At 26.1% G+C, this 16,437-nt stretch overlaps 1 protein-coding gene across 1 annotated transcript in view; it reads right to left on the bottom strand.

Annotated features, from left to right (window-relative positions):
* The window catches only part of LOC111637748 (neutral and basic amino acid transport protein rBAT-like), a 95,859-nt gene that overhangs the window by 15,342 nt on the left and 64,080 nt on the right, over window positions 1-16,437 (bottom strand). The window contains exons 2-3 of the mRNA XM_023383311.1: window positions 13,675-14,694; window positions 3,158-3,231 (exon numbers count right to left, since the gene is read on the bottom strand). Coding sequence (XP_023239079.1) covers window positions 3,158-3,231; window positions 13,675-14,694 — 1,094 coding nt within the window. The remainder of the gene's footprint in view (window positions 1-3,157; window positions 3,232-13,674; window positions 14,695-16,437) is intronic.

Genomic DNA, 16,437 nt, shown 5'->3' with positions numbered 1-16,437 from the left:
ATAATGGCTTCAAGTATTAAATTTACAATTAAGCCGATTTCTTAAATTTCAAATTTAATCTTTATATTTTACAAACCTACTTCAGGGGAATTTGTGTTATATAAAGACGTTAATAATGAGATTCTACTTGACGTTATAAAACTGTCAACTTGTTTTCAGAATGCATTAAAGTCAAAGTGCAAAACATCGCAACTTTAAGGAAAGATCTCCGTATGTTGCTTCTACAAATAAAATAAAAAACAAAATTTTCTTTGTCTGGCATACATTTCCGAAAATAAATTTAAAATTGATTTTTATTCAAATGTTTAATACATTAATTTCCCATAATAATTTTATAGTTTAATTCAAATATTCTAATTCCTACTATTTCATTTCATCTCAGGTCAATCGATAAAATATCAATAGTCAATTTTGTAATTAAAAAAAGTCTGTGTTAAAATTTTTATTTACTAATTTTAAAATTAGAAAAATGAAGTTTTAGCATTCTTTTTTTAATGGTTGCCCCGTATCTTACGTCTTACATTTATACTTAAAATATCCTATTATAAAAGTTACGACCTTAAAATTATAGATAATGCAAATATTTAATCTATACAATTATTTGGATTTAATGCCACTAAAATCTGATTAGGAAAACAAAATATAAAGAAATGAATGTGCCATACTTTTACTGATATAGTTGTATTTGCCGTGCACTGTACAGTACATGTCAGTCACATTTGCCTGCACCATCTGTCAACAAAATGTGTAGACAATGCAGGTAGGTCGTGTTTCGTACACAATATATATTCATTATAATGTGATTAAATTATGTAAATAACAATACATTTTCAATAAAATAAAATGTATATTTTATAGCCTTTATTTGTTTTAATTTGCAGTTTTTAAAACGTGCCAAGTTTACGTTTGTACCATAGTAGTATACTGTATAGTTTATACGAGTAATTAATAAATATTATTTAACTTTTTAACTAATACAATTACGTAATAAATATTAATTAAATGGCTATCTAATTTTTATTTCGTAAAACATTAAAATATTTTAAAATAATAAGTATTCAATAAATTTACATAGCAAATCACATTTGCAAGAGCATAACATACAAATATATTGAATAAAATCACTCTTTTTCTAAGTCAAATATTCAGCTTTTCACTATTTTGAAATGTTATGTTGAATCTAATTTTTGATAATTGGCGTAATTTAACAATTCCATATATCTTATTTCAAATGGTTTTGCAGTAAGAAATTTTTCCCTTCCGTAAGAGATCTGACAAATTTAATTTACATCTGCATTTTTGATGATATTTGGAATCAGGGTTTATTTTCCACTTTTTGTTTATTATATATAGTTAATTCTTGTATGGATCAGCCTCGTCTAAGTTTTAAGATTCAATATCCAAATNATTATAAATTTTTTTTCTTTTTAGCATATAAAAATTCGTTATAAACAGCGAATCATTTTATTGTAACAGCCTCTAAATATGATAAAAGTCTTCAATAATTTAATTTAATTTAATGATAAAAAATTAGATAGTAACTGTAAATATAGTTTATATTTTTTACCACTTCTAACCCTTTCAATCTACTATAAATAAATAAACTGTAGTATAATAATAATAAATTTAATAAATAAATATAAATTGATATCTCTGATGCTATTGAAAAATTAAGGGAAATAAATTTGATAAAAGATTGAAAAACAAAATAGCTTGAGATAGCGTTTACATAGAAATAAAAACATTCGTTTGATCTTTACAAAAATCTCGATTATGATTAATTATCTTTTTCAACGTTATTGATCCATCTTGCAATTTTTAATAAAGCTTTCTACAGAATCTCTTAATACAAACAATGAAAGGACTAACTGTGGCAGGAATATTACAGTAGGCTATTTCCTAACTTTCTTTTTAGTAAATTGACATTTCTCTGATATTATCCAAATATTCAGCTATGGCTGGTTGGGAAATATAATACTTTCTTTTTTATTTTCGCTAAATGCGATAAATCAGTTCAATGAAAATATAATGTCATTTAATTTACTGGAAATTCAGTTTTTTATCATTAAACTAATGGATATTTATGGATTTTTATTATAAAATCCTCAACTGATGATGATAACTTTAAGAAATTTTATTTCAATAATTGCTATGATGAAAATTTAGAAATTACCATGGAGTTTTGTTTTCTAATTCGATTAAAAATTCTAGAAAAATGAAGAAAAATATTAATTATTCAAGAATATAATACGGAAGAACGTAAAGGTAATATTACGTAAACTAACGAAGATTTAATTTCAGTGTATTAAATTATATTTAAATCGAAATTAGAACTGTAAATAAACTCCAATACGAATGAATTAGATAAGAAGTTAATTAGTAGATTGCGTTTTTTTATTATAATATAATTTAATTAATAATTAGAGTTTTAAACGAATTAAATCTCGCGTAAAAATCCGATTGTGAGAATTAATTGGAAATTTTTGCATCTCCATCATTAATTTCGATGTAATTCTTCTCTTATTAATTAATTAATTATTGAAAATGATATTAGTATTTTATTGACTAAAATTTATTAATATATTTAGTAATAATAATATTTTTTTTTCCTGATAAACTAACCTTTCCAGTTGTTTCTTCTACAGAATCTCGTAATCCGATTTCGTCTCCGTAAAAAATTGAAACAGAACCAGGAAGCATCATGAGAAGAACAAGACTGGCCAAGGTATATTTGGAATCTAGAGTGGAAGACAAACGACTGGATTCGACGTTGCCAACATTCCAGTGAATCCAAGGTGCATTCCATTGGGTGGTTTCCTCCACCTGCTTCATCACCTGGTGACTTCTGTTGCCATCTACTTCCAGATAAACATCAATAAGATCGAAATATGGAAGGATAGCCCGTACCAATGAAGTTTCGATCCCTCCGAGATTTTGAAACGAATCGATGGAAGCCATCATTATTCTTCGTTTGTCGTCCCACATATCCAAAATTTCTCTCCATTGTCGAATGGAACCAATGATGTCCTCAGGTTGGTCCACATGTAGGTCTTCCAGATGCTTAAAATAAAATCCATCTATGCCTTTTTTGACCCAGAATTCCAATACTCTGGCCATTTCCAGTTTGACTTCGGTATGCGACCAGTTTAAATGATACCAACCTCCGAAAGTTCTATGAGGCACCGTCCATTCTTGATCTTCCTCTTCATCTTCCGATTCGAGAAGTTCTTCCTGAAAACAGAATTATGAAGTAATTATCAGAATTTTAAATCCACATATTGCATTCAAAAATCAACTTATTTAATGGAATTTTTTTATAAATTATGTTATCCTTATATATTCAAAGAATAGCGAATAAATATAAATTAATTTCAAAATTTGTATATTAAATTGTCATTCAATAAAATTATTTTATTGTGACTTTTTATCTATTATAGAAAAATTGGCCAGGAAGATGGCCAAAATCCGATTTCTGATTGACATTACTTTATCGAAGATAAGCCTAGCAGCTGGCAAACTGACCGAACTTTGGTCATCGAAGATAAGTTGACAGAGTTGCAGTTTCTGATAAGACTATCAATGAGTCTGGATCATAAGATAAGCCAAAGAGTTGTTTTTATTAAGAAGTTGATCTAATTTCGATATCACTAAAAAAAAGAACTTCATGTATACAAAACAAGTGCAGGTGTATTAAAAATCATTAAATTTAAAATTTTCAAAATCATTGTAGTTTTCATATAGATCGTGGAAGAAATCGTTCAAAAATATTCACCATAATTACCGATCTCTTTAACGAGAGGAGAAAGTAGGGTTTCGATTTTCGTCTTTAATAAAACTTATTTTTTTACAGCAGATAATTTTACAGAGTCATTACAGTAACGTATTGCTAAAAGTACACTGCACAAGCCAAAGATTGAAGACCAATTAACCGTAAGTGATAGAGGATTACATTCTTAAGATCACCAAATGCTGTCTCTAAGCTATAAATCTCTGGATATATAGTGAAGTTACAGCTTTGATATACTGAAAACGTTATATATACTTCCTCTCTCTGTAATTATATGTGATTAAATAATTACAGGTTTTATCATTTTTAAAATAGCACATTGTAATTTTAGAAGTGAATCGAATTCGTTCTTCTCGAAAGTAACAATTCTATAGAATTTATTGGTGAAAGGCATGCTAATTATCTCGTCAATTTGTTCTTCTCGATTCTTAACTCTCTTCTTATTTTTTTAAAATGATTTTTATGTGTTTTAAACAGGAATTTGTCATCTTAATTTGTAAATTCCACAATTCTTTTATTAAATATATATATTTTTAAAAATCAATTTTGTATTTTCGAATAAGAAGGTTTTTTTTTTCATTTTTTTTATTAAAAAAATCAGACTTAATTTATAAAATCTATATTTTTCTTTGGTGGAAGACAGTTAAAAATTACTGATAATATTAGCAATTAAGACATGGAAGCAATGGAACGTTGGATGATTAAAGATGGAGTTGCAGTGTAGACTGACCTTTTATCAACTAATGGAACAGTTTCTCTGCATGGTGAGGATTAAGCCAGCCAAACATTGAAAGATGGTTAGTTTCCTGCTTGTTAGACAGGTGGAGTTGACTAATGGTTTGATTAATGTTGCAAACTACCGAAGTGATTATTGTCTCGTCAAACGCAATTAATGCCAGTTCTTAGAAATGTTAGTTAGTTATATATCTGATTTAGATATCGAGTCAAATTTTATCGTAATGACACCGTTTTCGTTATTAAATTGATCAATATTAAATTTCCTAGCATACCAAAGTTGCAAAAGACCATCTAACTATGAGGAAACATAATTGAAACTTATCATAATTTCATGTAGATCTTATCAAAATATTATCCACCATAAACTAGCGAATAGTCTCATTATTTTAGTTTACAAATTGGAAAAAGCATAGAAATAATATGAATAAATATATAAGAAATTTTAAAAATGACAAGTAGTTTAGAAAATTTATCTTAATTTTACAAAATTTTTCTTAATACCGAACCTTCAATAACAGCCATCTCATAATACCTCTAAATAACGACTATTTTTCCATGATTTTTTTTTATTTTTCTACAAAATTACGTACAAAATTTCCTTCAAACAACAGCTATTCTATTATATTCCCGTCAGTCGCCATTATTCAGAAGTTCGACAGTAGCCTATATAATTGTTAGAATTTCTGTTAGATTAGGTTTATTTGTTATAATATTAAAACAAAATGGAGTTTTATACTAATTAAAATGAAAGCTTTCTTTTCTAAAAAGTTTCTAAATTCACATATTTATGTTTAATTAATATCAGAATAAACAAGTGAAACTGCATCTTTCTGTTAGAACAAAAAAAAAAATCTATCGTAGTTTATTTACCAAAAGTTCAACAATAATTAAATTGGAAGAAAATCTACAATAATACTCCATTATGATTTTATTTCTTTCACTAAAAGAGAATTTATGTATAATTCAAAAACTTGATATCTCATTCCAATTTAAATTCTTTTTTATTGAATTACCCTAATTAATCCAAAAATTATGATTAGAATAAAACAAAAAAGAATTATATTTTGGAAAACAAACATCCATTATACACACGTTAAGATAAATCTACATTTTATATTTGCCTTAAACGTATTCCATTATGATTATGAGGAAAATTCCATTATAGAGGAAAGCGTTCTATTATTATTTTTATTTTTATCCAAATTTTTCATGTTCTCACGGCCAGGTTTTTATGATGTCTGTCTATTTTCCTTGTTTAAATGTATTTGGAAGTGAAAGCAATCGGGATTGCAAGACAGGCGTATTTACAAAGAAAATTGATTGTGTGAGACCGTCAAACAATTTTTCATTCGTTAAAAATTGTGCAAAGAACCAAATGCAATGTTTCAAGAATTTTCAATATAAAATGATTAGTGAAATTTTTCATATTTATCTCGGATGTAATTTAATTTCGTATTTATCAAAATATCTAGAAAGATGTAATTTTAAACTTACGTATTTATAAATTATACATATAATAATATAACGCTTTTTATAACGCTTCCGTAGAAACCTATGTCAAATGTGCACTATCGATTGACTGTTTAATGTCAAAGAGAGTTTTCTTTAATATACAGTAGTTCCTTTATTATATTGAATGGAGGATTTGTCAATGATATTATCGCTTATTCACCAAAATAAATCATATCAAGCCATTCTTATTTAATTTATTATTTTTTTCCCCTAATGATAATGTACAGTACAAATGGAAAAAGTAGATATTTAAAATAAGAAAATATATGGCTTGATAGAATTTGCGGTGATGAATAAGAAGTAATATTGTTACTTCCTTCATCCATCAGATTTAAATAAAGAATAGTTAGAGAAAATCTGGGAAAAAGATTTCAATGTCGAATTTCTCTTTATCTCATTACTCTTACACGAAATTTTTCATACATTTACAGTGTTTAATACCAAAAATTTGGATTTTTATATAAAAAAAACAACTATAAGTAGTGTTTTACATTCACTTAAATATAAAAAATAAATAATATTAATCCATAATACGGTATAGGAAAATAGTCAGTAGTAGGATGATTTAAAAATCGAGTTTATAAATTGGTTATTTAGTATCGAGAATATATCGCCATTTATAAATTATCTTAGAATTACAGAAAAGTAATTTAAAACAGAACTTCCTCTTTTTCATCACAATGCTGGAAATTATCCGCATTTACTGCATATAATTATTGCATTTATTCTTAATAAAATATCAAATTACTAAAAATTGAATAATTAGAAGAATAATTACAGAATGGATTATTTACCGACGTATTCTTTTCTCCGTAATATTCATATTTTGTAACAGTAACCAAACTTTTAAATATAAAAATTTGCATACCAAAAAAAAAAAGAGAAAAATTTTATGGCATTACATAATAATTTTATCATATTTTTTCGTAACTTATGTATATTTTTACATCCGGGATTTACTTTTTTCTCGAAAAATTCAATTAAATTCTAAATAGGAGAGTGCGGTTAGCATATAAATATCCCATTTTTTTTCAACCTTCTGAAAATCGAAAATGGCTTTTAAAAATTTTAAATGACTTATTAAAAGATTAGTCGATGGAAAAGTATTATAAGAAAAGGAAGACATAAAGTTATTTTTATTAATGAAACCTAAATCATGTTAACAATAGCTTTATTATAAAGATAAAGCTTTATTTTTTTGGAAAAGTGAAAGTTTAGAAACTAAAAAATTAACATGCGAAAAAATATTTCTACAAATAAATACAGAGAAGGTGAGTCTGTCTCCCAAAAGAATTTCTGCATCAGTGTCTCTATTTATATCTTCAGATGCATAGCAGTGCGTGGTTGATGTCATGTCAACCATACAAAGAAATCTGCTTTAAGTCAAATGAGAAACGAATTCATTTCTGTATTTCTCTTTATGATATATTTTTTTTCTTCTTCTTCTTTGCCATTCTGTAAGCTTAAATTAAGAAAATTGAATGAACCAGAAGGAAAAAGAAATGTATATATATTAAACTGATGACAAAAGTGAACAATTGCAATTATTAAAAGAGGAAAAAAATAGTTTATTAAATTATAATTAAATGCAAAAGTTATCCTTTTCGTACAATGTATTTGTGAGTTTTACTGTTATTTATTACTTTTTTTTTATTTATACAATCATTTATTATTTTTTACGCCTGCAAATTGTGTAAATATATCTCAACCTGTTTATCTATTTTTTTTTTCTTTAGATAATGCTCTTTTGCTGTAACTAGATTATTGAGAAAAGTGAATGTGAATTTTTTTTCCTTTTAAACTGTTAAAAAATGCTGGGGAAAAAAGAATTTTAGCTGCTTTTACAGAATCAGCAAGATTAAAGAAAAGAAACAAAAGAAGGAAAAATCATGTGCTGACATGAAACGTTGTCCAGACACGATTCCTATTTTCTACATCGATTCGATTTCCGTTAAAAACGGCTTTCAAGCAAACTAACTATTGCCAATGTCGATTAAATTGTCCCTAGAATGTCAATTCTTCGAAACTAATACAAGAGAATCAGCGCAAAATAATTTCTATAGGCGAAGCATTAACTGAAATCTATTGATTTGAACTCTTTCATTATTTTCAACAAAGATAAAAAGAAATATCATCAATTTTTTGTTGAAATCATATATTAGAAATGCATCTAAGTTGTATGACATGTTAATATTAAAAGAGAAATATTCGAGAATCTATGAGAAGTTTAAAAAAAAAAAAAACTTACAAAGTTAAGTTTATCATAGAGTAATTACCACGTGTCTACGCGCTTGCAAGACATCATTAAGGACAAACTGACAAACTTCACAAACGCAACTGGGCATGGGCAAAACTGGCGAAGTGCACCTCGTTCGATGTAATCGTCACTATCTAGATTACAATTCGTCAAGGTTTTATTGATCAGCCATTGAAGTCCATACAAAATTTCAATACATCTAGTGGTATTTTTTTTTAAACAACATGCCAATTTTTGATTCATTACGCTTCAGATATGAAAGAGATTCTTATCAAATATAATCAATACTATGTATAAAATCTCAGCCTGCAATTTATTTATTTATTTTTTCCTTCTAAATAAGTCTTCTAATACATAGAAATAATGATTATCAATATTAATATTTCTGAAAAAAATATATATAGAATTACATTTTTATTAAAGCATAACTTTTCAAATAAAAAAAATATTTTTTATAAAAAGTATTTGTAAAATACATTTTTTTGCTAATTTTCTACTTTAATTAATTAATTAATAGACTATTTAAATTTAACAAAATATTAATACTAATTTCTGATTTATAAAATTATTTTTTAAAAATTAAATTATAATAAATAAAATAGCAGATGATTAATTATTTAAAAAAAGATAATTTTATTATAAATAATTCTTTGATGTATCTCAACGCTACAAATTAACTGAAATTTCGTATTATTAATTTAAACTGAAAGTACAAACAACTTATTATTAATATTGTATTAAATTTATGCAATTATTAAATATCTAAAATTGTGTCCAAAAATTATCAATAAAGTTTTCAAATATAATTTAACCATAAATATTTAACGAAAAGACATCTGTTGTGATTAGATAGAATCTTCTATAGACATTCGAATTCTTGTATAAGTTAGATTAGAGTGGATTGAATTGATGGGATAAGGCGCAACACGTGTAGGGCAGTCGCTTTTTAAACTAATGAAATACATAGAACATTTCTTTATTTATGAAAATCAATCTTGACAATTCTATTTTCTCTTAGTAAAAATAACATTAACTTTATAGGAGTAGGAGCCACTATGGGCTCATAAGTTTTTCTCCGAGCTCTCTAACTCTTCCCCTTTCGACGACCCTGAATACATCGGCGATCTGTCAAGAAGAGTATCTTCCGGAAAGACTTTCTTTGAGAAATTGGACGTTATTTAAATGCTAAATACGCGAAGAAATCCCGGAAACTCCTCGCGACCAGTCCGTTGACCAGATGCGAACCCACGACCAACTCCTAAAGTTCAGTGATTTTGTTCACTCGGAAACTGTTTATACGAATTAATATATCGCCCGATGTTATCTAAGTAATATAAATCTCTATATAAAATATTTAAATTAGATATAAAAACAAAAATTTTTTAATTAAAAATATTTATGACAAGGATAACTAACACGGCTTTTAATTTGGCTTATTCTAAAAAAATTTATTATTAAAAAGCGAATATTTTAAAATATAAAACTAATATTTTTTTATAATTTTTTAAATTTTATTATTACTAAAATTTTTAATTTGTTATTTCTATAATTAATGAATGGTATATTTTTGAAATTATAAGTGTCTGTATATTTTTTCCACTGAATATTTTTTTATGTTGAAGTTTATTTTGTTAAACTTTGTTCAGTTAAAATAGATACCGTATACCTTCGAGCAGTCTCTTAAGAGAAAACCCATGATCATTTATTTATCTTTTGATCCGAAAACTCATTAATCTAATTGGTTAAATCATTTATTCTCGAATGATTTTCATATTTAACGTAAGTATATTTTTTTATGTCAAAAAGTTTCCAATATTATTAAAACGAAAAGAATAATTTAATATTAAAAAACATATATGTTTTAAATTTTCATTAAAATCAAATTATTATACAGAAAATATATATATATATATAAACTTAACTATTTCAATACGTATACAGAAAAAAATAAAAAATTTAATAAGTGTTTTTCAGAAAAAAATTCAATTAGATGAATCTAAATGAACTGTGACTATAAAATTTGATAAATTGATCTAAATTTTTATATATTTTGCTTTCGGAGAAAAAATTCTTTCTACATTCGATATTTAAGTTTAAAAAAAAAACAAACCGTGAAGTGTTTTTTAAATAAGTATAAGCAAAATGAGTTCATTTTAAAGAAGTTCGCGTGAGCAATCAATTACTGTTTCTGTGTTGTATATTTTATGGAGTGTAAACGTCGTTTCAATTAACGATGTGTGAAGAGAAGAAAATTGACCACAAGGCATCAGTCGACCGTTATGAAGAATCTTCCAACCGTCGCCTTTACCAAGCTGCTTAGTTCCGAGACTAAAACTTCTTATTTCCACCTTTACCGTGTCAACTAACTTCTGGAACTTTGCCAAAGTCATTCGAATGTCACAGCTGATCGTGACGCATCACGATCACGATCAGCTTTAGGCTTTATTTTTCTGTATAAGACGTCATTTTACAAACCACAACAACTTAACTTCTCTCTCGATTTTGAATAAGTATTTAAAAAAAAAAAAAANTTTGAGAAATTGGACGTTATTTAAATGCTAAATACGCTAAGAAATCCCGGAAACTCCTCGTGACCAGTCCGTTGACCAGATGCGAACCCACGACCAACTCCTAAAGTTCAGTGATTTTGTTCACTCGGAAACTGTTTATACGAATTAATATATCGCCCGATGTTATCTAAGTAATATAAATCTCTATATAAAATATTTAAATTAGATATAAAAACAAAAATTTTTTAATTAAAAATATTTATGACAAGGATAACTAACACGGCTTTTAATTTGGCTTATTCTAAAAAAATTTATTATTAAAAAGCGAATATTTTAAAATATAAAACTAATATTTTTTTATAATTTTTTAAATTTTATTATTACTAAAATTTTTAATTTGTTATTTCTATAATTAATGAATGGTATATTTTTGAAATTATAAGTGTCTGTATATTTTTTCCACTAAATATTTTTTTATGTTGAAGTTTATTTTGTTAAACTTTGTTCAGTTAAAATAGATACCGTATACCTTCGAGCAGTCTCTTAAGAGAAAACCCATGATCATTTATTTATCTTTTGATCCGAAAACTCATTAATCTAATTGGTTAAATCATTTATTCTCGAATGATTTTCATATTTAACGTAAGTATATTTTTTTATGTCAAAAAGTTTCCAATATTATTAAAACGAAAAGAATAATTTAATATTAAAAAACATATATGTTTTAAATTTTCATTAAAATCAAATTATTATACAGAAAATATATATATATATATAAACTTAACTATTTCAATACGTATACAGAAAAAAATAAAAAATTTAATAAGTGTTTTTCAGAAAAAAATTCAATTAGATGAATCTAAATGAACTGTGACTATAAAATTTGATAAATTGATCTAAATTTTTATATATTTTGCTTTCGGAGAAAAAATTCTTTCTACATTCGATATTTAAGTTTAAAAAAAAACAAACCGTGAAGTGTTTTTTAAATAAGTATAAGCAAAATGAGTTCATTTTAAAGAAGTTCGCGTGAGCAATCAATTACTGTTTCTGTGTTGTATATTTTATGGAGTGTAAACGTCGTTTCAATTAACGATGTGTGAAGAGAAGAAAATTGACCACAAGGCATCAGTCGACCGTTATGAAGAATCTTCCAACCGTCGCCTTTACCAAGCTGCTTAGTTCCGAGACTAAAACTTCTTATTTCCACCTTTACCGTGTCAACTAACTTCTGGAACTTTGCCAAAGTCATTCGAATGTCACAGCTGATCGTGACGCATCACGATCACGATCAGCTTTAGGCTTTATTTTTCTGTATAAGACGTCATTTTACAAACCACAACAACTTAACTTCTCTCTCGATTTTGAATAAGTATTTAAAAAAAAAAAAAAAATAGATTTAATTCCAAAATTTCTTCCTTATTTTTTCAAATTTGAAAACTTATTTTTTTATTTTTAAATTTATATTTTAAATTCAAATGTATTCTATAGAAAAATTTAAGGAAAAAAAAACTAATTCGAAAGAGCAAAATAAATAAAAAACTGAAGTTTATATTGATTTATTCAAAAGAATTATTATAAATAATATTAATTCAAATATATTATACGAATATATATGTATACGTATGCTTTGAATTATCATTAGAGTATTTATTGATCCCATAAAACTGATTTGATTCCTTTTTAAAATAATAAGTAACTAAATATGAATTTTATATTTCATACAATGCAACATATAACAAATAAGAAATATCTAAAATTATGTTATTCACGGAATATCAAATACATTTTTAAAATTGATGAAACTAATCACTGTTGTACTAATGTTATAACAATAGTTACAACATTATGGTGTACTAATTGTCATATCACGTATGTTTCAAACGTAGTTAGAGTTTTCTAGCAGATAATACTTGATTTTTCTCATAAAGAAATAAATAAATAAAAGTAAAGAGATAATGCTCGAAAGAACATTTGGCTTAAGAAGAGAAAAATATTCAAAAAGTCGCCATCATACAAAAATCAATAACTTTAATTATTGATTGAAGAATATTGATTTTTCAGAAATGTTAAAAAGACTTCCTGCTCAAATTTCGTTAATAATATATATTTTTTTCGAAATAAATCTTATTTACTTTCTTTTTTTAACTTAAATAGACAAATTGTCAATGAAAAAACACAAATCTAGTCATCATTATTCAATTTATATAATTGGAAAGAATACGTTGCATTAAATTATTAATAATGCTAAATATTAATATTTGTACTACCGCATATAATTATTAAAAAACATTTTTAACGCTTTATTTTTTTTTATAAGATTCCGTCTTTGGTACATACTAAATTTGAATAGTTGAATGTATAGTAGAGATGAAATATTCATGGAAATATACCGAAGTCGTCTTCTATAGAGCTGTCAACGAGAAGATTTTAAAAAAAAATATTTCAGTATTTCTGACTTTAGTTTTCTACAGTATTATGTATCGATTACTTTAACATTTATACTATATACAACTACTCTAATATATTACGATTACTCTTTAGTATGCGTCAGAGACTGGTTTCGCATTGCGTAATGGACTGATCGTATAATTCGCCACATTAGGCAATGCGAATTGTCGCAAATGTATATTTTAACCTTAAAAATATTTTATAGAATAAAGTAAATTCTTAATATTATTATGCTATATATATCATGCTTTCCACGCTAAACGAAGTGATGCGCTTTTGCATTCTACATAAGAATGATTCTATTATTATTATTTTTTCGTTTCTTTTTTGTAATAAAGTCCTAGTTTTAATAAAGTTATTTATTAAATAATTTTTAAATTAATGTTTTAAAATTATTTCGGATATTTTAAGCAACTTACTAAGCTCTCCGTGGTATTAATGTAATAATATCGATATTCTCCGTGAGGTTCCAGAAGCCAATGTGCAGCCCACGTATGTTGATCACTGGTCAAAGTTGGATTCATGTCCAATACTAGATACATATTACGAGCATGAAGTTCATCGATTAATGCATTTAAATCTTCCATTCTTCCGAGATGAGGATCGACATTAATGAAATCAATAATATGTTCGTACTCCAAGGGATAATCCAAAGCACTGAAGATGGAACTGAGTCTTAAAATACTAATATTTAATGACTGAATGTAATCGAGACGTTGGATTAAACCTCTAAAATCACCGAAATCGTCTTTGTCCGTATCTAAGAAGGAAGCAGGGAATACTTCGTACATCACAGCACCTTGCCACCACTCCCTGTTAGGATTGCAATGGAATGGACCCACTATTATAATTCCAACCACAACACATACCATAGCTACTAACGAAGACACTAATGTCACCAAACATCCGAGACGGATAACAGGCCAATTCCACCGCAAAATGCCAACATCCGATGATGAATTCTGTATCGATACCTGTTGGACTCTAAGGGGACATCTAGATGGTTTTAAATCCGAAGGATAAGTTCTATGTTGCAAATTTCTTGTAGATAACCGTTCGTGTTCTAAAAGATGTGTTGCACTTCCTGGCTCGAGACCATCACTTTCTGTCGAAGACCCTATAGAAGCCATAGTGACGGGAGGATGATCGTAGGGATCTAACTTAGTGGTTTGCATGGTAAAAGGGTCCATTCTATTACAATGCATAGCATTTGGAGGGTTAAAGCGAAGATAAGTTGACTCGGTAATGGCGGAAACTGAAGGGATGACATTCGATTGTGTTAAATCTAGTAACACGTCCGAATGGTCTTGTCTCATAAACGACTGCATACCAGAAATACAGTCAGATGTTAAAGAAGAATCGTATTCTGATGCAAATGCCGCATTGTCGATGGCAGTGAATAGTGATGAACGTTTCGAGTTGTTCTCTCTGTTGGACATCTGAAAAATAAACATTTTTTTTTATAAAAGTAAACTTGTATACAAGCAAAGCGTAATATTATTAANTTATAATAAAAATTATAAATTGTTTTCAAAATTAAACTTATAAATAATCTTTTATAAGATGTAAATTGGGAAATAAAATTCTCCCTTTATTCAATACAACTTAAGTTTTGTCTTTTCAGCACTTTTTACTTTTTCAGATTACTTTTTTCTTCTTTGATGAATGGCAAATGTAAAAAATTCAATTTTAAAATAAATGAAAAATATAATAAATATTTCTCTAAAAATACATTCTAATTCTAAGTCAGGTGTCTAAGACAGCATTAAATTTTTTTTACATACATCGTACTTTACATATGAATATTTTAATATTTAATACTAAATTTATGAATTAGATCTTTCATTTGTTATGCCAAATTAATAATAAGAATAAAAATTATTAATTAAAATATATTATTTTTAATTATGTGTATATCTTATTACAATATATATGTAACATTACGACTATTAAATAATTTTGCTTATAGGATAAAATATATCTTAGTAAAGGAATTAAATATTAAAGATAATCCAATTAGTTTTAAAAGTAGAAAAATCTTTAGAAAAACTAAGCCAATACATTTCTTAATTCGAAAAATAAAAACTATTTAATAATTTATGACAGGAATAAGCGGATTAGTTTAATTTCTTATAAGTTACTGGATACACATATATCGATCATTTGAATTTCTCGCTATGTAGATTAGTTTCAAGTTAAAGAAATCAATATTAGATCTAATAATTGTCGTATTTATTCCTTACGTCGCATAGATTATTTTCATTATTTTAAATAGTATCTTACTAAAGTTGTTGTTTTAAACTCGAAAAATAACCAAACTCACTCAGAGTTTATAGCATAAGTAATAGAGTAAATGAGAATAAAAATGAGGAAAAACAGACCGTGACCAATATAATTGGTGAACAGGAAATTGTTTAATGTAAGTGTATAGATATTTACAAAAATATATCTTAGTAAAGGAATTAATCTATACACGTACAGTACTTTAAATAATGCTTAAATTTTTAGTTTCAATCACTTAGTTTTAATAAATTCTGATAAATACCATAGAAACATAGAAACAATCTGATGATAGAAATACACGATTTTAATTCAATTCTTTAAAAACCAAGAGGAGTATTTTATTAATAATTGTGATAAATGTTTCTTGGTATATTATTTTACTATTTTTATGCAAAATCTCGTGTTTACTTTCGAATTTCAGTAGAGAGATCATTAGATAACTTACTCTTTATTAACGAGAAATGTATTAAATATGATTTAATTAAGGAAATATTATATAATATTAAAAGTTGATTTAAGTGATAAAATAATTTAAAGTTGCTAATGGTTTATAATATAGCTTTTTGAATAATATGAGATAAATTACATAATGTAAATTAGTATCACGCTGTTTCTGCTATCAACGACACTTGATAAGGCGATAAAAAATAAATGTTAAATGAGAAAACGAATTAAAGGGGGGTCGGGTGTCATTCAATTTGTAATTAATACTTAAATACTATAAATATAATTTGTGTTAAAAAAATGTACCATTTTTTAAACAGCTATAACAAGGTTATCATTATATTAAAGATTTAATTAAAAGCTAAATCTGTATTGCTGAAATTATTTTTAAAAATATATATTTTTTTGTTCATTAAATAAATAACTAAATCAAGTAGTAATATGTAATAGTAGAA

This window comes from Centruroides sculpturatus, unplaced genomic scaffold (genome assembly GCF_000671375.1).
Source record: "Centruroides sculpturatus isolate CEXI.00-Female unplaced genomic scaffold, Cexi_2.0 scaffold1112, whole genome shotgun sequence".
Taxonomy (NCBI): domain Eukaryota; kingdom Metazoa; phylum Arthropoda; class Arachnida; order Scorpiones; family Buthidae; genus Centruroides; species Centruroides sculpturatus.
This window is presented reverse-complemented; position numbering and strand designations above follow the sequence as displayed.